Source organism: Chiloscyllium plagiosum, chromosome 26 (genome assembly GCF_004010195.1).
Source record: "Chiloscyllium plagiosum isolate BGI_BamShark_2017 chromosome 26, ASM401019v2, whole genome shotgun sequence".
Classification (NCBI taxonomy): Eukaryota; Metazoa; Chordata; class Chondrichthyes; order Orectolobiformes; family Hemiscylliidae; genus Chiloscyllium; species Chiloscyllium plagiosum.
In genome coordinates, this window is record NC_057735.1 from 33,603,052 (window position 1) to 33,626,771 (window position 23,720).

General features: G+C 36.7%; 1 protein-coding gene across 4 annotated transcripts in view; it reads left to right on the plus strand.

The window, feature by feature from the left end:
• The window catches only part of nav1b (neuron navigator 1b), a 638,783-nt gene that overhangs the window by 540,755 nt on the left and 74,308 nt on the right, over positions 1-23,720 (plus strand). For all 4 annotated transcript variants that reach the window (XM_043716841.1, XM_043716842.1, XM_043716844.1 and 1 more), the window contains 4 exons: positions 964-1,398; positions 14,672-14,713; positions 17,366-17,487; positions 21,652-21,837. In XM_043716841.1, coding sequence (XP_043572776.1) covers positions 964-1,398; positions 14,672-14,713; positions 17,366-17,487; positions 21,652-21,837 — 785 coding nt within the window. The remainder of the gene's footprint in view (positions 1-963; positions 1,399-14,671; positions 14,714-17,365; positions 17,488-21,651; positions 21,838-23,720) is intronic.

The following is a 23,720-nucleotide window of genomic DNA, read 5'->3' on the forward strand; positions in this document are numbered from 1 at the left end:
AAGTGTCATCACAAGTTCCATGGTACCATTTTTCTGGTTAATTGATCCAATTTTTAAAAAAACTCTGCCAACATGGAGTTGGAAATGTTTTTGCTCTGAACAGATCAATGAGGTGATTATAAGTTCTGTTACACTACATATCCAAATCTCTGCTTGGTACCTACACCCTGCAAGGCCGAGCTAGCAATGCTAATTGCAGCTGCAACTTGCACTAAATTGAACAACAAAGCAGCTTCTTGCGTCTTAATTTTTCATCTTTATAAGAATCATAAATGACTCCTGCTTTCTTTGAATATTAAGACTTTTTTTCGTTATGCAAGACTCCAGGAATTCATTTGGTATCACAATGATGCAAATCCAAAATATTTTGAGACTAACTACTAGAGATGGCAAAATACCTCTCATCTTTAATCTGATCAATAACTTCTCTTCTGCAGCTTTTAATATGGACTGATACTGATTTTAAAACTGCCTTGTCAACAATTACAGCTATATAATAGAATTGCAAAAATAAATGCTCATCAGAATGTGTTCAAATTCACCACGTGCCTAGTTGTGGTACTGTTAAAGATGGTGTTTAGTGTCTTTATTTTAAAACTTAGTGAAATATTATGCTATCCTTAATATATTAACAGTGGAAAATGATCTTGTTTATGATTAATATCATCACTAATCTTGATTAAAATGCGCATTGTCACCTTTCTAAGAAGTTAATTAGAATTGTAGCTCATCTACAATCTAGTTAAGCTAAAAACAATAATTTACAACTGAACTCAAATATCTTAATATTTTTACATGCTTTTAAACTGATTAGTATTGATGTCTGATTTTAAGTGATTTTCATTTTCAACTTTATGATTAGTGAGAAAGCGCCATGTTTCTTTTCAATGTTCATCCAAGATCTATTTCAAATTTCCCTTTATATTACATTAACCAAGTGTGTTTTTTTCTCTTCCACACCAGGGTGATAAGTTCAAAAGGAATCAGCAAACCACCACCAATAGCCAATATTGACAAAATCAACTCGAATAGCTTGGACTCTGCAACCTCAGGACATGTCTCTATGACTAGCAATGTTGCCAATGAAACTGTGACCAAAGCCCCTGATGTCCAGTCAACTGCAATCAGTTTGGCTCCATGTTTAACACCTAGTCCTGCCCCTGTTCTTAATGTAAATTCTAGTACCTTTAGTCAGGGCCTTGGTCTAGTTAGTAATTTCACAAGCAACAAAGAAAGTCTAATGTACCCTAAACTTAGTAGCCTACATACCAGCATGGAATCGTTGGATCTCCCATTGAGTGTTCCTTGTTCATTCTCTGCGAGTGGTACACTTTCAAGGGAAGAGGATCACAGTGGGCTCACATGGACTGGGAGTTCCAGATTCTCACAAATGGAGAGGTATGTGAGTAATTTGACTAAGTTTGATTTAGAGGTATGGAACTGGATACAATAAGGCAGTATCTTTGGCAACCTTTAAGGTGGATAATGCTAATTTATTTCAACTCTTTTATTTTAGATTGATTTAATAGAGCATTGAGTCATTTTACATTGTTGAATTAAAATATGTTTATAGCTATTTCAAAATGTGAAATAATGTCAAATATTTGAACCATAAGTGATCTCTTAAGCTCTCAGCCAATGAAAAGTTGAGTTGTCATTTTAATTAAATTTTCTCCTTAAGTAGTCAATCAGGATAGAGGATGTCTTGCTTGAACTATAGAACACAAGATTTGAAGAATTGCAGATTCATTGTGCGAACTGAAGACTCTGTCATGTGTATACAAGTGGTGCTTGAAGGGTTGGCTGGATGGTTGTTTTGAATGCTCATGCACTCCCTCCAATGCCTTGGCTTAGTCTGTGCACATTCCTTTTGTAGTCATTTTATACTATTCTGAACGAGTCTTCTCCATTTTCAAGAATCACAAACCCTCCCAGAACTTGGTGGGTATGCTTGACCTTCTCATGGACGTTTTGAGGACACCGCTAAAGCATTTTTGATATCCTTCTGGCATTGCCTGCTAAAACTGAATTTCAGAGTAGAGCAATTGCTTTGGAGGTCAGAGCTATGAATAATGTGTCCCAACCAGTGGAGCTCATTGTGTTTGATTAGCAACACAATGCTGAGCAAGCTGAAATGGTAAAGGATGCTGCTGTTGGACCAGCATTTTTGTCACTGGATTTGCAAGGTCTTGTAAATGCATTGCATTTGGTAATTGCCCAATGCTTTTGAAGCATCTGTTGTACATTTCCCACGTCGTCAGGCCATACACGGATCACACCTGCCTGGTAAACCATTAGTCTCCGATTTGAGTTCTTTCTCAAATGTTCTCTTTCTCAGTCAGCCAAAGTCTGGCACATTGGAGGCAATGATAAATTTCATTGCCTATGTTGGCCTTTACTGAGAGGAGGCTCCCAGGATACAGAAAATGTCATGTATATATTCTCTCAATTAATCAGGATCTATGAATCTGTTGCTTGAACAAATTTTTATGCTTTTTTTTCCACAGGATATTACTACTGATGTTGTAAACCTTTTAATAGATTGATCTAGATGAGTTTACTTTCCATGTCAGTAGGAATGTGCAATTTTTTTACCTATATTAAATGAACACAGCTTCTAAATTTAATGCATGACAAATGTGTGATAAGCACCTGATCAGATTTGTAGAAAGGCATCAGAAGAAGCTGGACTTGTTTTCATTGTTCGTGCTTGACAAAGTTCACACATAATTGATAGTATTAAAATTCACAAATCAGTAATATTTTATAATGCTTTAAACTGCCTGTGTTGTGTTTCTTGCACAAGAAAATTGCTTCTATAGGTATCCATCAAGTAGAACAATAGAGTTAAATCTATAAAAATATATCTGCATACTTTTAACAGGTTTCATTCATCAAAGCGTGAAAAAGTATTTTAAGTAGCAATCACTGTACCATACGTAATCACTAATGCTTTATATTCTTAAAATACAGTATGGTAAAGGATTTAGGATCAGTGTTTCACATTTGTGTATTTTTAAAGTGGAAAAAACATGCTACGTTTTCGACAGGAAAATCTAATTGAGTATAAGTAAATGTACCTTTGCTTAAGGATCAAGTTTGGTCCACAACATTTAACTTCTATTATAAAACTGTCAATTTGTTATGATGCATGTTCCCTAATTATTTTAGTGCTGTGAAAATATAGAATCATAGAGATGTACAGCACAGAAACAGACGCTTCGGTGCAACTCATCCATATCGACCAGAAATCCTAAATAATCGAGTTACATTTGCCAGCATTTGGCCCTATCACTCTAAACCCTTCCTAGTATATTCATCCAGGTGCCTCTTAAATGTTACAATTGTACTAGCCTCCATGACTTCCTCTGACAGCTCATTCCACATGAAAATGTTGCTCCTGAGGTCCCTTTTAAATCTTTCCCCTCTCACCTTCAACCTATGCCCTCTGGTTTTGAACTCCCCCCAGCCTGGAGAAAAAGCCTTGTCTATTTACCCAATCTATATCCCTCATGATTTTAAAAATCTCTGAGGTCACCCCTCAGCCTCCAACGCTACAGGGAGAACAGACCCAGCCTATTCAGCCTCTCTTTATAGCTCAAATCATCCAACCTGGCAACAGCCTTGTAAAGCTTTTCTGAACCCTTTCAAGTTTCAAAAATGTCCTTCCAAAGCAGAGAGATCAGAATTGCATGCAGTATTCCAAAAGTGGTCTAACCAATGCCCTGTACAGCCTCAAAGTGACCTCCCAACTCCTCTACTCCGTGGACTGGCCAATAAAGGCAAGCATACCAAATGCCTTCTTAACTGTCCTATCTATCTGTGACTTCACTTTCAAGGAATTATATTTACAGAGAGCACATGATTATTGTCCCTTTATAAGAAATGCAGCAACCTTTTTTAAGTTCATTCAAAGGATGTGGGCATTCTTGGCTCAGCCAGCACTTATTGCCCATCCTTAGTTGCCCTTGAAGGTGTCATTGATCTGCATTCTTGAACCACTGGCAAGCCAAACAGATAGGTACAGTCAGTGGAAGCACGGTAATGTGCTTCCAAATCAACATGATGTGTGGCTTGGAGGGAAACTTAAAAATTGTAATGTTCCTATGGATCTGCAGCCCTGATCCTTCTAGTGGTCAAGGTTGCAAGTTTGGATTCTGTTGTCAAAGGAATAACTGGAGAAATGGACTAGAATTTGCAGTATTAGATAAAGCAGCTATCGAATTGTCATTCTATTCCTGCTATATAACCCTATGCATTCCTTACATTCTACAATCTCTACTGGAAGTTGTATTTATTCAATCATATGCTGACACGATACAGCAGAGTTTTGACATAGAAGATTAACACAAAGTAATGTGTTTCTCTTAGCACTTAATACACTTTAAAATATGAAGTCTCTGAATGTGAACAAAATTTATTCAGGAAAGTATAGACCATAAGTATTTAAAACTTCTGTTCTTTAATTCCACCATGCCTATTATGTATTTGAATAAAAAAGCAGAAATCATTTTCTATGAAAAATGCATACAGACTCTTGACTCAAAGACAACTTCTGACAAGTCTTAGTCATTTAGGATTCTACTTAACTTTTTTTTATGTGAAAAAGGTTTAACTTTTTTTTTAGGATTTAATAACTTGCAATCAAAATAGAACTTTTCAAAATCTCTTTTTTTAAGTGGGAATACAATATTTCGATAATTATCTTGCCACACTCGAGTAGTTAGCTACATAAGTATGATTGGCATAGCATTCCAGAACTATGCACTGTTATATACAGAATTTGAATAAAGATACCATCAAAGTGAAGAAAGGACAATTTTGCCTAGAAGTCTCATTTATTCAAAACGTAAAGCCCAACATAGAGATTTGTGCTTTCCCAGTTTAAAGCTGTTGTTCCTTTGACAGCATCCATTTGCCATAGTTTCGTATCAAACTTTACAACATTCCATTCTGTTGATAAACCAAGTTTATTTGTGGATGCTGCTTTTGCTATCTGCAATCGATTTAAGAAGCGTTATAATAATGAGTAATAAGAACTAGGAGCAGGAGTAGGCCATCCAGCCCTTCAAGTCTGCTCCGTCATTCAATAACATCATGGCTGATCATTTCGTGGACCTAGATCAACTTACCCGTGCTCTCACCGTATCCCTTAATTTCTTTATTATTCAAAATAAAATCTACCTTAGCTTTAAAATTTTACTGAAGTAGCTTCAACTACTTCCCTAAACAAGGAATTCCATAGATTAAAATCCCTCAGGGTGAAGAAGTTCTTTCTCAATATAGTCTTCAACATTCAAACTCTGATTTAATTTCATTCCTTTCCAGAATATATTGGTGCATGGAAGTGACAATTGAAATGTGAATTGAAATTCTGAAATCTGAAGAACTGTCTCCTTTAAATTGAAGATCACTGTGTCTGTGACCTTTGATACTTGTACTTGGCCTCATTAATGTTCAGTATCATTTTATAATTGAGCTTGCACCTTGAGAAATCTTTCTACATAAAACTAAGAGCCCCAAAAGCATTTCTTAGATGTGCTATGATGATTGCCACTATTTTATTTCTAACATCTACATGTAATTGTAAATCTCTTTAAATTTAGACAACAACTCCAGATCAAGATTCAAATCTGAATCCAGTAAAGTCATGCAGTAGTATAGCAGTAGTAGGACTGTTGGAGTTGAATCAGGACCTGTCAACTACCCAAATATCTATACATTCCATTAAAATATGTATGAATTCAATCTGCTCTCTACAGTTTTGTGAAATTGTGATTCATAAATTTGTTAGATGTCCTGCAAAATTGTAAAATGTACAGAAAAGAGCAAATATAGACATGTTAAAATGGATGTTAGATATTCTATGTTGCTTTCTCTCTCATATATATTGCTTTGTATAATTAAGTTTAAGGAGATTCTGTTCTTCAGAAGCTAGAACCATCCTTTAATGACCACCTTCATGCATGGCAACTATTTTTCAGTCAATTAAATGAAATGTATCTAAACTCACTAAATCTTCCTGAATTAATTGCAGATAACCAAAGCAGCATTGCTAACTAACCTTAACTTTATATAGGACTGGAATATTGAAATAGTTGTTGGGTGACTGTGACAAGTGGATGCAGTCAAATAAACTGGAAAAACACAAGTCTATCTTTGGATAAAACTGTGCTTGCTAGAAATCTAAAAACAGAAACAGAAATTGTTGGAAAATCTCAGCAAGTCTGACAGCATCTGTTGGGAGAAAGCAGAGCTAACATTTTGAGCCCAGTGAACCTTCAGAATTTCTGGTTTTTGTTCTCATTTAGGATTTGCTTTTAATTAATCTCGTTTTAATTGCTAATGATGTGACCTTTGAGGAGGCTTGAAGAGGGGTTATATCTGAAACATTGACTTCTCCACCTCTTGATGCTGCTTGGCTTGCTGTGTTCTTCCAGCCCTCTGCCTATCTACTTTGGATTCCAGCATCTGCAATTTTTTTGTGTCTAATTAATGCGACCTTTGGCTTATGTCATTAGTTTAATGTTAATGGTTACATTTATGCACGTTATGGCATGCAATATTTTCAAAGGTAGTAAGCTTGAATTTATCAAGACAAGGCCTTTGGGATTGGAGTCTGAGTACTGTTTACTAGAGGGTATAGGTTTAAGGTGAGAGGGGAAAGATTTAAAAGGGTCAACGTTTTCATGCAGAGAGTGAAATAAGTTGCTGGAGGAGGTAATGAAAGCTGGTACAATTTTGACATTTTAAAGGGCATCTGGATGAGTATATGAATAGTAAGGCATTAGAGGGATGTGAGCCAAATGCTGGAAAATGGGACCACATTAATTTAGATATCTGGTCGGTATGGATGAGTTGGACTGAAGGCTGTGTTTCCATTCTGTACATCTCTATGACTCTGTAACTGAATCGAAACGTCTATTTCGAAGCTCCTTGGATGCTGCTTGAACTGCTGTGCTCTTCGAGCACCACTAATCCAGAATCTGGTTTCCAGCATCTGCAGTCATTGTTTTTACCTAACTGGATGGAATTGCCAAACATCTACAGATTATAGGAACATGAATGCAACTCTCAAAATCAAGTGCAATACTTCTCAGAACATGAAGGCCAGTAGTGGGAAAATTGCTCATGCATTCTGTGGGTTTCTTTGCCAAAACATTGTTACCCCTGAAATATTCTTGTAGTCACAGAATTTATATGGGCTGGTCCATTTCAGTTTCTGATGAATGGTGTTAAGTATTTAGTTGTTTCAGACATCACAAAAGAGTTGACATGAGACTTCCAAATTCTAACAAATTGAAGATACTTTTTTAAGTATAAAAGGAAAACAATTAACAGAATTAAGCAGTAATTATTAGATTGTCTCATTCTTTTTTACTGTTGTTTTCATGTTTCAACTTTGGTGTGCTGCTCTTTTTATTCCAATGTCCTCACTGCGTCTCCAATTATAGTTTTCCCTTTCGCTCTGTGCTCATTACTGCTTGTTTTTTTTTAACACACACGCGTGCACACACAGGCTTCGGTATTTGGGTCTGCCTTCATATGGTTATATGAAGAGGCACATGATTAGTCCCTGGTGGTCGAGCCCTGGCCCCCTTTCACTGTGTGATAGTTTTGCACATACTTAAACATTTTAACAGTTTCAGACTAATTCAAACCAGTTTAAACTGCCCTGTGCTCCAATTACTTTCCAAATCTTTAGTGTATTTTGGCTTCTAGAACAAAGAACATGACAGCTCATGAACAGGCCCTTCAGCCCTCCAAACCTGCACTGATCCATATCCTCTATCTAAATCTGCCATCTATTTTCTAAGGATCTGTATCCCTTTGCTCCCTGCCTGTTCATGTGTCTCTCTCTGGATACATCTTAAATGTTTGTGAAGACTTATTGGACTTATTGTTCTGTGTAGCTGCTTCATGCACTCATGTCTAAAAGTTACTGCTCTTGTAACAAGTCACATCTGCATGTTCTCACCAGCAGGATCTAAGCTGTTCTTCCATCTAATTCCTCTGAGACTTCACTTTGTTCCTTTTTGGATAATAATATTACAATTTTCTTCTTCGATGTCTTGATTGAACCTACCTCCACCATGCTCGCAGGAAATGAGTTCTAGATCTTAATCACTTGTGTGATAAAAGTTTTTTTTCGTACTTCCTTACTACTTTTGCCCATTACCTAAAGTCTATGCTCTGTTGTTATTGATGCCTCCATGGGAACATATTTTGTTCAGGTGCCTCTTGATTTTGAATACCTCCATCAAATCAGCTTCCATCTTTCTCTTTTCAAGAAAAAATAGTCCTTGTTCCTCCAGTGTATCTATGCCACTGAAATTCCTTATCCCTGGAAACATACACGCTTTTTCTTGCCTCCATTTTTTTTATTCTAAAGTGTGGTATTTGCAACTGGACACAATATTGCAGTTGACCACAAATTAACATAACCACTGTTATCACCAGCCCTTGGGCAATGTTCTCCTATTTATTACCATTTCACATGGGACAGACATCTCAAATTGTCACACTCCCAGGTAAAGGAGGATGAGCTGTCTCCCCTTTATTAACCTGCCATCATTGTTGGTTGTAACAAGTCTCAAGAGGATCCCTTCCCTTTTGGAAATCTTTCTCTCAATTAAATGTGTTTATGTTTTAAAAGGAGCCAATTTAATCAAGCTTTCTTGAGTTAGCAAAAGAGTGAATTTATTAGTTACTAAATGGAAGAAGAAATATTTTGCAACAGACACAAATAGCATTGATTTTAGGTGAGTGAATGAATGTTTGAAAAGCTTGACTTTGCAGGTCAAGATGAAAGGCCTTAATTCTATTTCGTTATGACTATGGTTCACTTGCTTGCACACAGTAGAGAGACTTCCTTTTTATTTGAAGTGTAGGCATGATTTGCTGTGACCTTCAGAGTATCCACTAACATGTAGAGACCAGAGTTGGAATTGGTTTTTAATCCCTGCTTTTGTATATTCTTAAAGGGGAAAACACAGTTGTGTCCCTTGCCTCATGCCCATGATCTGGAATTTAACCCACAGGGTATGTATTTTTGCTGAGAAGAGGGGACTAGTTTGTCTTCCACCTTTTAACGTTTGCAATCTCATTCTTTAAAACTGCTTTTGCACTCTACAAGGTGTGACATTCTATATTTCCACTCCAGGTGATCACTGAATTGATATTCTCAGTCATCTATCTTGCTCTTTCTTTTAAGAAAATAAAACACTTTGTCATGAAGAAGTTCAACATGCCCACAGGTGATCCATTGTTGTGATCCACAGCATTGACAACTCTTGCTGTTGTACTCAATCATCATTTAACTAAGTTGAAGTGATTGTATGCGAAATTAACTGCTCTCTCAACCTGTCCAGGCAGCATCAAAGAGTTAAGAATTATTAGACACACAGTCCTTTGCTCCTGCATCACCCTCAGAATTGTGCCCTTTATTTTACTTTTGTCTCTCCATGTTCTGCCTATCAAATCTGATCAAATTACACTTCTATGCATTGATATTAATCTGCCACTTTGCCATCCATTCCACCAATGTGTTTGTATGCTATGAAATTCTACACTAATGACCCCAAACATCACACTGCTTTTGGATCAGACATAAATTTAAAATTGTGCCCTGTTCACAAGTGTCTAGGTCATTAATCTCCATTAGGCAAAGAAATAGTCCTAATAAGAAGCCCAGGAGGACTCGTCAACAAATGTGGGTCATGATGAGGGAAGACTTTTGGCCAATAATTTTTGATTGAAACATCAGGACAAAATACAAGAATGTAAATTTCAGGTGATCACAATTTATACTACAAGAGGAAAAGGCCCTGATTAATTATCAAGTTGACTCTTGCTGAGGTGTTGCCATGGAAAAAGGAAGAGTGAACTACTGGCCCTCGAGCTCCTCGGCAAATGAAAACTGGCACAAATTGTGAAGATATTCATTTTTTGTGTAGAGAATGAATTTCTGTGTATTAATCTATGCCATTGTAGCAAAGGTAAATAGATCATGTTACAAACTCAACTGATTAACTTAATTTGTTGTCAGTATAGTTATTAGCACATTCAGGATTTTTAAGTATGTGACATCCAATCCTGGTTGATTATAGACAGTACCCATGAATAGCCAAAAATACACAGCAGTTGAACTGACAACAAACTTTTCTAACTGAGTGAGTCAGAGTGTTCTACATTTCAATGGACTAGTATATGTCAGAGTGTTGCTATGTTTGTCAGATTTCCCAGTTTTGGCACAAATCTCATAATGTTAATGAAGTGGACTTTCTAGGACTAACTGGGCAAACTATTCCTGGTCGATAGTTGGTTTTATTTTTCTTTGACTTGTCCATAGCAGTTTGAAGCAACAGAGTAGTTTGTCTATCCTTACTTGAAAGTGTATAAATGCAGCAGATGGGTTTCTAAAGCAATTCAGTCATCACTGTTATTTAAACTACTTTTTTTTTAACTCCAGAGTTATTTAATTGAATTCATTTCCCCCAGCTGCTATACTAGGCTTTAAACTCCGGTCTCCACAGCATTAGCACAGACCTTTGCATTACTAGCCCAGTAACATTATCAGGAGCAATAGTATAGTGATACACACATAATGAAAATCAACTTGCTACATTGAAAATGATGGCATTGAATTCTATAATTAGTGGTTTTGTTTTTTTTCTTTGCAGCCATATTGTAATCCGTCTTTACTCTTCTACTTGAATTAAAATAAACTGAATCGGGTGATGGAGCAGAAAGAGGCCAATATGATACTTTGCAATATTATAATGATGGATGACATAGCATTATAATTGATTGCCAGTTATATTGAGTAATAAATTCACCATTCCATTGTTCTTCAATAAAGCAATCAGAAAGTGTCTCTCTATTTGCCCTTACTTCACCAGAAGCCAGGGCTAGGAGAAAAGGCTGCAAGTGGTGCCAAACAAGAGGGTCCTAGGTTTCAGCAGGGCCAAGGCTCAGGCACCACTGCCCCTCTCTCAATGGCCTCCATGTGCTCACAACAATGTGCTCTACTCTGGGACAAATTTCCAAACATCAAGATGCAGTTGCTCTGGAGCAAGCCCCTGTATTATTTATATTTAATGATTTTTGTTTAGAAAAAGAAGTACCCTTCATGATATAATCTGCCATTTGCTATGTCCATCTGTCATTTGCAGATGTGTCCCTACAATCGATGTTGCTAATGGTGTTGCGGGGAAGTTGCAAGGGATGTGTCAGAGATAAAGGTTATAAGAGTTATCTGGTGGGAGTTGGAGACTGCAAGGGGTTTGGAGAAAGGGGCAATGTAAGAGAGATGGGCGAAAATGGGAAAACAACAAAGGAATGGAGAGTGGTGGGAAGAGAGTGAAAGGATGGAAGGGTTGTGAAGAGAGGGAGAACTGCAAAAGTAAAGGAAGAAAGAGTTTTCAAATAAGTGAACTGTTGTACTCGTGTCAACAAAATGAACATTCAGCTAACTGGGAACCAGGAACGCTTAAAATCACCTAAGGTGATTAGTTACTTGCAAATAAATCTGGAATCTCAAATTAAGCTTGCTTGTGTTCAGGAGCTACTTTCTGGAGAAGATGCAGTGAATGTTATTGCAATGTATACTCTAGCAGGTTGAATTTTGAAGTCAAACCTGAGATGTCAGACAAAGAAGTAACTGCTTTAATATCTGCCAGGGTTGTGCATATGTGATGGGAATGCAATCTGTGACCTCATTAGACTGTGGAAGGTGTGTTTAATGTGTTGGTTTATTAGTATGTTTCAGTGAAATGAAAAACTAATGTTTCATTGTTAACTTTTATACCTGTTGAAATGATGGCAATTTAAATACTGTGGTATATATGAAAATAATACTTTGTGAGCCTGGCTTTACATTTGATGGACAGTCAAAGATAAACCTTCACTCTGAGATGCGAGGCTGTGCATGTGTTCCATGATAAATGTGCCGACATAGACTGCAGCATTGACAAATAGTTCTGGAGGCTGCTGCCCCACATGGACCTCAGAGGTTTACATAATATGCTGATGATGATTATTGAGGACATTGTGGAATTCTTCTTGAACTCTGTTTTTGTGCATGTCTAAATGCTCTATCCATGAACTCAAATAAGGAATTTCTGAAAGCAAATAAGTAGCAACCCAAAAATAAATATTCTGTGCCCTGTTCTAGAATCAGTGGTATTTTGCAATTCAATTAATAGCTCCATACTGGGCATTATTTAATTATGGTTAGTTTCAGTTTAACATAACAAAAATATATTACTCAGTTGCAAAGTATTTTTTCCATTACCAAATGCCACTCTTCCTTGGATTGAAATAATACATTCTTGATGGTCAATGCATTGTTGCTCATTTACTGAAAGTGTTTTTAGCCATATTTTATCTTGGAAAGTTAAACTGGTGAAAGTTAAATACAATACAATATGTTGATGTTTTCAAGATATTCCCATTTCCATATGGAATTATTACTACTTGTGCTTTTTGTGAAATATTGTTGCTGTCCAGATATTGAATCAGTCCAGGGTCAAAGGAATAGCTGCATGATACAAATGACCAAGATGTGTGCAATTGTCTGTAAAAGCTGTGGTTGTAAAGTATATCATAGTGAAACCTGAGCTTTTAATGGGCTTTATAAATAGACACATCCTCTGGAAAAATCAAAAAAACTTTGTTTAAAAAAAGAATAGTGTGTGTGTATAAGATATAAGTTATCGTGAGAGTGATCCACAGTTTCCCTGACACTAACCACAATGTAGGACAAATTACACAAGGAGAAATATTGGGTTGATGTGATTAAGGGACAGGAATAATTATGGATTAATTTAACCTACATAATAACTGGAAAAATCAAATTGGTGATATTAGCCTTGCCATGAGCTCACTTTTGAGAGAGTTGCTTAGTGTGGTATATTAATGAACTGACCAGAGATCAGGTTATAATAGACTTGGTATTGTGCACTGTGACAGATTAATTAGTGACATCAAAGTAAAGGCACCTCTAACCAGCAACAGTTATAGCATCAATATATTTTACATCAGCTTGAAAGGTAAAAAAGTTGGTCCAAGGCTGATATTTTAAACTTATAAAAGGGCAACTATGTAAGTGAGCATGAAAGCTGAGCTAGCTGAAGTGAACTGAGATCAGTAAAGAAATAGTGACAGATATTTTAAGGAGATATTTTTGAGTACTCAATAGGTACCTTCATACAATAAAGGAAAATTCCAAGGGGCAGACCCAACATCCATGCTTTAAAAAAAAGTAAAAACAGCATCAAACTTAAAGGAAAAGCATATTATTCTATAAAGGTGGGTGGAAGGCCAAATGACTGGTCAAAATATAAAGCACAACAGAGAACCTTTAGAAGGATAATCAAGGCTAATAAGCTGGGGTATGGGAGGAAGCTAAAAGCACATGATTAGATAGCAAGAATTTCTACAGGATTCTAAAAAGGAGAAGTTTAAAGTGATTATTGGTCCACCATAAAGTCAAAATGGAGGAATAATGGAAAGTAAATGATAGCTTTAATAATTCTGTCTTGCACAACAAGGGAAACAAAACGCAATAACGGTAATTTCAGAACTTGAAAGAAGAGAGGTATTTAGTGAAATTGTAGTCACTTAGGAAGATTTGTGGGTGAAGGTAAACCCATTGTTGTACTGTACTTGAATTTCCAGAAGGCATTTGACAAGGTTCTGCATAAAAAAGTTATTGCACAAGGTAGGGGAGATCACGGTATGGGGGTAACACTATGAGCATAGATAGAAGATTGGCTGGCTGGCAGATAACAGAGGGGCTCAGTAACAGAGGAAGTACCAAGGCATATGATTTCTCTCCCTGACCCCATAAAAACAGCCCATCTGCTGAGGGAAAACTCAGACAGAATAAATTCAGAATAATTTGCCTATTAGTTGAGTATTTCCCTGCGAATTTTGTGAATGTTTAGATTAGTTAAATGTTATTTTATCCTTTGAACTTCTTCACAAAGGAACAGGTTTTGAATTTGAAACACAAAACAGTAAAAATCAAGATGTCTTGTTTTACTAGTCTTTTAGCATTGCTTTGTAATTGCACTTCTGTTCTTTTTCCAAAAATGAACTACAGACTTTAAGGTTAAAAAATAAATGCAAATGAGTCCCAAGTATAGTTTTTGATTAATTTAAGGTACGTTTATATAAAACCATTGAGGAAATCTGTAATGCAGAAACATGAATTGTTAGTGCTACAGTGCATCATGCTGTTTATTTGATCTGGATTTGGTCAGTAGGCCCTCAACTTGAAGACTATCTTGATGAAGGATTCATCCAACGAAAACAGACAAAAACACTGTTGGTAAAGTGGTTCTAGGTCAGGCTTTATGCATGTTGAAACAGCTGTCCCAAACATGAGATTAATAGATGACTAGCTGAATTTTCTGAGGATGATGCTGGAAATAGAGCAACAGAAATAAACAGTAAAATCAAAGTGTCAATAAAGTTGAAGTAATATTGGTTAACTGGGTATGAATGTAATGTGTGCCTCCACTTTTGTTTTTAGTCATATTCCCATCAAAATTGCATCCATTCTTTTCTCATCAGTTGTTTGTTAGTAACTGTGTACTTAAGTTGTAGATGTTTTGTCTGTTCTTGTATATGATGTTGTATCAGTGTTCCATGTTTGTTTTTGTAGTGCACAACGTGACAGAAATACTCTGCCGAAAAAAGGATTAAGGTAAACTACCATTTCGTGCGGTTTGTTGCAAACTCTAAATTCCAGACCAAGTTCCTGTATCACTATATGTCATGGCACAATAGAGAAACTGAATTTGAAACCTGGGTTGACTGATGTCTATTGATTAATGTACAGACAAAACCAGACACCCTGTTGAGCAATTTTTAAATAACATCCCTGGATCAAAAATCTGAAATTACAACGTAATATTGAAGAATAAAATAATTATGATTAAGAAGACAGGTTGCACTACACTTCAAAAATATGGTCTCAGCAATATGATTGATTCATTTCAATTTAATTAATTATGCCACTGAAAATCGTACTTCAAAATCACAATACATGTCTGCTAATGTCCAAGAAGTCGGTGAACAATACAGACCTCCGGTTTGATTTGTGTTGTATTGTGCTGTATTAGCTGTTCTCAGCTGAAGCAACATTGAGGTCACTACAGAGGAGAAAGTTTGTGAAAGACACTAGCTAGACCTCCAGAGCAATTTGTTATGTTTACAGAGTAGAAAACTGAAATTAGAGTGTTGAGTCTTGCACATGAACAGCTGAACTGGGGCTTGGTAACCCATGTTCACGTACTTGTCCCCTAAACTTCAGGAGGAGTGAGAGTTTTTTTTGAAAAACCATGTAAATCCCACAATTTTATATCTATCCTACAGATTATGAAAGAAGACCAAAATGGCAACCACACCCTCTTTGCATCCGTTTAGTTTTAAGTAAATCTGAACTGGCACAAGCAAATGGGGTTTCAGTCATTAATTCACAAACTAAACAAATCCATTGATAAAACTGTTGTGTGTTGCAATGTGGCCCTCACATGATCCATACCCATCTCATTTAACATACATATAATCCATAACCATCTCATATAACGTACATATACTTGATGTTGATGCATTGTTTTGTTTTTCTTATTTTGTAACAAGTTATCTCCAAATTGCTTCATATTTATCAGCCTCATTTTGCCTGGATTGAAAGTTACAAAGTGGATGAACTTCAGCTAAATTCCTAAGCAATTTGTCATGAGATAATTCTTCCTGGATACTTTCTCAATTAAAAGCTTAAAGACTTGGAAAGCATGAATACAAAGACTAGTCATATAACTCACACTTCTACAATGCTTTTGCTGCATAATGCTTTGAATACTTAAAACATGAACAGGTGCATTTATTTCACTGGGATTCATCAATATTGAAAGTGAAACTTTCCTTGGCTAAAACAAATGGTGTCACTTTGGCTCCTAATTATAAAACTTGCTTGATATGTTCTATTGGCTTTTGACTTTGAGGAATTTCTGTAGCAGGATGAGTACGTCCCATAAACAAGATATACTTTGGAGTGGACTTTGATTATTAGTTCATGTAGCCATCTTGCTAGGTTTATCCCAGATGATTCTAAGTTTAGAAATTAGTCCCTGTATGAAAGTAGCATTGCTAATGCGTTATTGAGATGCAATCACTAATATGAAAGTACAATCAACTGCACCCACATGAATATAACTTCCTGAATTAGAGAAGCCATTTCACTCCCACTGTTCATCCCTGTCAAACTGTTTTGTGTATAGATAAATATTTTGAAGACACATTTAGAAGTTTAACACTGTATTGGTCTAATGATCTTACATGTATAATCAAGCACAGTGAATGCATCTTAACATCTCATGTCTTATCTACTATTTTTCTAGTTTCAAAACTTAACTGGCCATCTCCATTCACTGGAACTTAACTCAACTTCACTTCCCACAGATTGGGCCTGGCTTGCTGAATGTTTCCAATACTTTTTATTTTTATTTCTGGATTGCTAATAACCCGGTGGTGGTAGTATCAGCAACATAGCAACTACCCTCTATACTCGATGCATCTTATGAACTGTAATGGATTGGGCCCTATTATGTTAGCAGTTGATTCAACACCAGATCGAAGTGTTATTAGCATTAATGTCTTTCTCCACATCTCATTATTGGCTAAAACAAGACAAGTATGCAAGTTTTGCTTTTCCCATATGTCAGAAAGTACTTTATTTCCTTTGTGGACTATATGTCTTCACTTGCTATACTTGGGCATTGTAGATACCGAGCACACACAGGAAAGACAGTTGTTGAAGTTAGTTCATTCGCATACCTGAGATCGAGGACAGACACACTTGTGTTCTGTGTAGCTCAGCAATAGCCCAAACAAGAGATATTTGCTTTCTAAACAGAAAACTTAGAGTTTGACGTTTTTCTTATGTGTTATTTCTGAAATGTGAGCAATGAATTGACAATGTTCTCCTTCCTCTCTGGTTTAACTATGTTGTTTCTCTTTCAATCAAAAGCATGTTAATTCTGGGGGAGTTGGGGAACTCCGTATAAAATGACATGGGGTCAGCAAGCAACCAAAAACTGGTTGCTCAAAAATATCTGTTTGACTCGGAGTTCCTCAAGTTACATAGTAAAGTTCACACTGTTCTATTATTAATACATTAATGGTGCAACATTTGAAGTGATCTTGTCTCAAGCTCATTTAGTGATAACAAACATTTTAAAATTGTGAACTGAAATATTAATGTCTGTTTTTACTCCATTAACTTTCACATTCTTAGCATGGCTTACACACTTGTCAAGATCTAACTCATTTGTACATGGCCTCCCCTCATTTATAGATATGGAACAAGTTCACAGCAGGAAGACAAGGAATGGCTCCATGCACGTTCTATTGGAGGTCCTATAGACTCGGATAGTCAGTTACTCTCTTCCCCGTCAGCAGTTCCATTATCAAACTTGGGTCAGTATATTTTTGATTACCAAATAAATTGTAGGAAAAGCTTCATTTTAGCGGGTTTTGAGAAAATTTGTAGCTCACATTGAGATTCTGGATGTAGGTTTGCTCATTGAGCTGGAAGGTTTATTTTCAGACGTTTCGTCACCATACCAGGTAACATCTTCAGTGAGCCACTGAATGAAGCACTGGTGTGTAGCCCACTTTCTATTTTTGTGTTTGGGTTTCCTTGGTTTGGTGATGTCATTTCCTGTGTTGACATCATTTCCTACGGTGATGTCATTTCCTGTTCTTTTTCTCAGGTAAGATGTTACCTAGTACGGTGATGAAACATCTGAAAACGAACCTTCCAGCTCAGCGCGCAAACCTACATCCAGAAGCTGCATTTTAGATTTTCTTTTTTACCAATTAATTTGTTTAGCTATTTTGAAAATTAACCATTTCAGCCCTGAACCAGGTGAGTGTAGAATATATTAAAAATAACAAGTTTTATTTAATGCTACTCCCATTTTACTGTGTCTCTGTTTAAGATATGTCTTAAAGGCATAACTTGACTAACTTTACAACTTAAATATCATAAGATAAAATATCTGATAACATTTCCATACAAGTATCTGACACGGCGCCATATTTTTGATAGATAGGCATTTCAATTCTCTGAATTTTATAACTAAATGCACATGGTATAATCCTGCTACCAAAAAAGTGTAGTTATTAAGTTCTGAAGAAGAGTCATATCAGATTCAAAATGGTAACTCTATTTTCATCTCCACAGCTGCTGCTAGATGTGCTTTTGTTTGCATGATTATTGCACTTTGCAAATGGTAGGAATAAGTGAATGATAAGATTATTGCTGGAATCATTGCTCACAATTTACAGAACAGGATCTCAGGAATCCCCATTGTATCCTGCAGGTCAAAAACTCACCATCTTCTAGTTTGCCATAAAAATAACCTGTTGCTTGCAATGCTTTCAACTGTTTCTCAAAAAGGGTTTTTTCAGTAGAAACGCCCCTTTCCTAACTGTGTAGAAACTGAAAACTCGATACATCAAAGCACCTTTTTAGAATTAAAGTATTTGACGTGATTAGTACAAGCAGAAAATGCTGGAAATGTTGACTTGCAAAGTCCAGCAAGTTCTGTTTGTATTTCAGATTTCAAGCATTTGAAGCATTCCACTTTCAGAGATCATTTTGGTTTTAAAAGGAAATAAAAATAAAATCTCAGTATAAATGTGAACAACAAATAACTTGTCTATGATTGATGTCTCTTGGATAATGGCATAGAAAGTCATATGTAAATTTGCTGATGACACAAAGGTAAGTGGCATTATAGACAATGTAGATGATAGCTTAAAATTACGAAGTTAGTCTAAGTGAATGGACAAAACTATGGCAAATGGAGTTCAATGTAAGTAACTGCAAGGTTATCCATTTTGGACCAAAAAAGGATATATCAGGCTGTTTTCTGGATGGTAAGAAGTTATAATTAATGAATGTCCAAAGAGATTTAGGGGTTTGGGTGCATAGATTTTTGTGGTATTTTAAATGGGAACTGCAAATAAACAAGAGAAAGCTAATGGAATGCTGCCTTTACATCTAGAGGGCTTGAGGTTGCAGAAGTTATGCAAAAACCCTGGATAGACTCCCTTGGAGTACTGTGAACAGATCTGGGCACTAAAATTTGGGAAGGATACAACGTTGGTTTGCGAGAATGATACCTGGATGTTAGGGGTTAAGAAGAGATTTGTACAAATTTGTATAAGAAAAGATTTGTACAAATTGCATTCTGAAGAAGAGTCATTGGACCCAAAAAGACAACTCTGCATTTTCTCGACAGATGCTGATAGACTTAATGAAATTTTCCAGCAATTTTGTTTCTGTCTTCCAAAATCCGCAGTTCTTTTTTAGTTGTAGCATTTTAGGCCTGTTTTCTCTAGAATTTAGAAGTCTTCAACATATTAACAAGAAAAGGCCAGGTAGGTAACTATTTCCATTGGTTTGGGATTCAGAAACAAGGGGATGCAATCTGTGAATTGGGTGTGATGTTAGGAAACACTTCTTCACACCAAAGGATGGTAGATTTTTGGAACTCTTCCACAATCCCATGACAATAGGTGCTAGGTCAGTTGTTAATTTTAAAGCTGAGATTTTATTTTGTAAAGCAAAGGTGTAAAGAGATATTGGCCAAAGGCAGATATAGTGAATTAGGCCATGATCTCATTTAGTGGTGGAGCAGGCTTAACAGCTGAGTGGCTTAATCCTGTTCCTCTGTTTCTATATTTCTATTTCCATAAGCTTATTTTCTTACCATCAAATATATTTAATGATCTCTAAGAGGTGTTACACCAAATATCGAAGTTTAGGTCAGTATTGTTCTTAAGCAATGTAATGACTATAACACTGCCTTTTGTAACAATATCTGTCTGTGCACTGAAATCTTAAACAGTTTTGTGTGCAGTTTGGAATTTCTCAAATTCTCCTAAATTTCAGAATTAATTTCATTGGTAGAAGCAGCTATCTTGTTACATTTTTGAAAGGCAGAATTTGACTTCTGTAAGTCTAACATTTGTTTTATTTGGCAGTATGATGAAGTGATACTGGAATGAACAGTTTGCTGAGATCAGAAGACTCATTCGTTCATGTGAGACATGACGAAGGGTTCTTTCTCACAGAGTAGTCAGTGTGTAAAAGATGTGACATTCAAAGAAATGCATGCCAAACAACGATTACAAACTGGAACATGGGACTTGCATTGGTTACATATGATCTTGTTCATAGATCTTTACCTTTATAACTGAATGAAAAGCATCTGCAACACAAATCCTAAGAAGTAGCAAAAAGATAATAACTTCATGTAATTGCATTTGAGTGCTGTGCTGTAATAACACTTGCAAGTGTGGATATGCAAATTTACAAACTGTTGTACTGAATAGTGAAGCATCTTACTTTCTTCACATTTGTACACTATCAAAACTGATTAACAGAGTCTTAAATTGCTGCACCCTTTTCTGTATTAAGTTTGTAGCACACACAAGTTCAAACTGCTAGAACAACATTTTAATTATTGTTAACTGTAATGAAAGCATGTTCATTATACAGTCAGTTGTTTTGAGATTGGCATTAAAAAGAAAGGTGGCAAAGTTTAAATAAGTCGCCAATATGAATGTTGCTTAGATAAATGACCCTGAAAAGTCTTAAGCTCATTAAAGCCAGAACTCTTCCAAGATAGCTGAGGATACAATGTTGTAAATGTTTCTTGCTTTTTTTTTTGTTTTTTTAAATATATTTATTTTGCAATTTTTTTTAACTTTACAAACCTATAAAATTATTGAAAAATACTATCAATAACAAATATCAGTATAATAAAAACAAAAAAAAACACAAATTACAATACAACTACTGTCTACTAACCTACCCTACAATACAAAACAAACCCTAACACTGTGCAAAGCAACACCAACAAAAAAGAAAGAAAAGCAAAAAAAAATAAAAAAACCTCAAAATACAGAACAGCTATGCTCGGCGCAAAGCTCCCAAACAAAGGAATGGGAACATTGTATAGATACCTGTATTAACTCAGGAGACTCCCTCCAGGGCCCAGGGCTTGACAAATCTAACTAACCTGGTTAGACAAACGTCCTAGTTAGGATAACTGATAAATCTATATCCAAATAACTCAAGTAGGGCTGCCATGCCTTATAAAAATGGTCTGTTGTGCGGTGCACCATGTTTGTAAAAAAGTCCAAGGGAATGTGTCTTGCTGTATTTTTAACAAACTTTTTTACTTCAGTCTGACATTTATAGTCTTTTTCGTATTTGTATATGCCTCAAGAATGAAATTAGTTTTGTGGTGATATGTATTGGTCATTTACCAGTTTGCCAGTGTGTAACTGTCAAACAAATGTTAAAGCAAGTTTACTGACAGTGACAACAGAATTTGAAGTAACATAACTGTCACCTTATAAACAACAACAGAGGTAAAGCTAGGGAAATACCTGGTCCAGTTCAACAAATGAGATTCAGGTTAATAAGCAACCTTACTCAAGTGCAAAATACTCTGCCAGATCTTTTCCTTTAATTTCTCTGTATAGTTTCTCACAACAAATCCCACCTTGTTCTCACTTTGCAATGTGCTGTTTTAATGAAGGTAATTGTTGCTTTATTAACAGCAAGCCCCACTGGAGTGTCCCAACTGGGCAGCCCCACCCCAAAAATGATGCGGTCAAACAGCATTCCAACTCATGATTCCTCTTTCGATTTGTATGGAAGTTTGCAGATGGGAAGCACAGTTTCTTTGGCAGAAAGACCAAAAGGAATGATCCGCTCTGGATCATTTAGGGATCCTGTGGATGAAGGTAGGAGTGAATGTTCAAACTTTCAGCCAATATTATGTAAAATATATTTATCTTGTTTGATGTTGCATGATTACATAGTCGCATAAGTCATTATTAGTTTGTAGGTGATTTGTACAAGATACCTTGAATTTTGAATAATTCTCTCAGGGTTAAAGCCAGGAAGAAACAATGCTCTGAATGTATAGTTGTTTGGCACCTTCCATAACATCAGAATCCCAATGCATTAACAAGCCAATTCGAATCCCTACAGTGTGGAAACTGGCTATTTGGCCCAACAAGTCCACACCCATCCTCCAAAGAGTATTCCACCTGGACCTATTCCCCTATTCTATTCCTCTACATTTACCCTAACTAATGCACCTAGCCTACACATTCCAGAACACAATGGACAATTTAGCATGGCCATTTCACTTAACCTGCACATCTTTGTATTGTGGGAGGAAACCTGAGCATTCGGAGGAATTCCATGCAGACATGGGGAGAATGCGCAAACTCCACACAGTCGCCCGAGGCTGGAATCGAACCTGGGTCCCTGACACTATGAGGCAGCAATGCTAACTGCTGAGCCACTATGCTGCCCATTTTTTCCAGTTACATACATTGACATTGAATCCTTCTGACTAGGTTAAATATTTCATATCATTCAGAAAACTCAGAGAATGGCTGAATTTTCCACGACCTTCAGGATAGGGTTCGAGGAAGAAAGGCCCTCCTGAAGCTAAATTGAGCCATATCAGTGGGTAATCGTGTGCTCTACTGGTTTTTTACCACTGGGGTCACATTGTGGGGATGATATTATGTGGGAATAACAAGGTAAACCCTGGCAACTTTCCAGTGTACTCTGCTGTTGCCTGTCTCTGAGAGACAACATAGAGTCATAGAGATGTACAGCATGGAAACAGATCCTTCGGTCCAACTCGTCCATGCCGACCAGATATCCCAACCCAATCTAGTCCCACTTGCTACCACCCGGCCCATATCCCTCCAAACCCTTCCTATTCATATACTCTCCCAATTCCTCTTAAATGTTGCAATTGTACCAGCCTCCACCACACCCTCTGGCAGCTCATTCCATACACGTACCACCCTATGCCCTCTAGTTCTGGACTCCCCGATCCCAGGGAAAAGGCTTTGTCTATTTATCCTATCCATGCCCCTCATAATTTTGTAAACCTCTATAAGGTCACCCCTCAGCCTCCGACGCTAAGCATAGAAGATAGATCAGCAACACTTAAAACTCTGTAAACCTTGATTAATTTATTAAGTACTTAAATGAGTAATGTAATGCTTTTAACTACTAGAGATAATTCCACCACTGGGTTCTGTAACTAACCCCAAACATTATTACTGAGATAATTGACAGCGTGCCAGGCTGGAACTCTTCTTGACGTCTTCACCACGCCTGCAGTCATAGGGTAACTCCTGCATTGTTAATCTTTGAAGTTCTGCTGAACAAAAGGTTTTCTCAGGCTCTTTGTACATAGGTCTTTGTGCCAAGTGTATGCCTTATTTGGAATTATCTGTGCACGTGAACCAATCCTCAACATTTCATCTTTATTTGATAGAGACAGTAGTTAGTGAATTCCTGCAACCTTAGCTTGTAACAGTTCTGAATGACTCAGCATTATTCCACTCACGTAGTAGCCAATTATGGAGCATCATATCAGTTCCTGTTATCTTCAGCCTTATCCAAAACTATGTCGGAAGAGCTTCTCCTGCTTGGGCAGTCCTGGCCTACAAAGTAACTTACCAGTGCAAATGGCCACTCAGACAAAATTGGAGTCACCTCCCTTTGGTGACCCTTTCCCCTTCAACCCATCATTTGTGGGTGGCACGGTGGCACAGTGGTTAGCACTGCTGCCTCACAGCGCCAGAGACCCGGG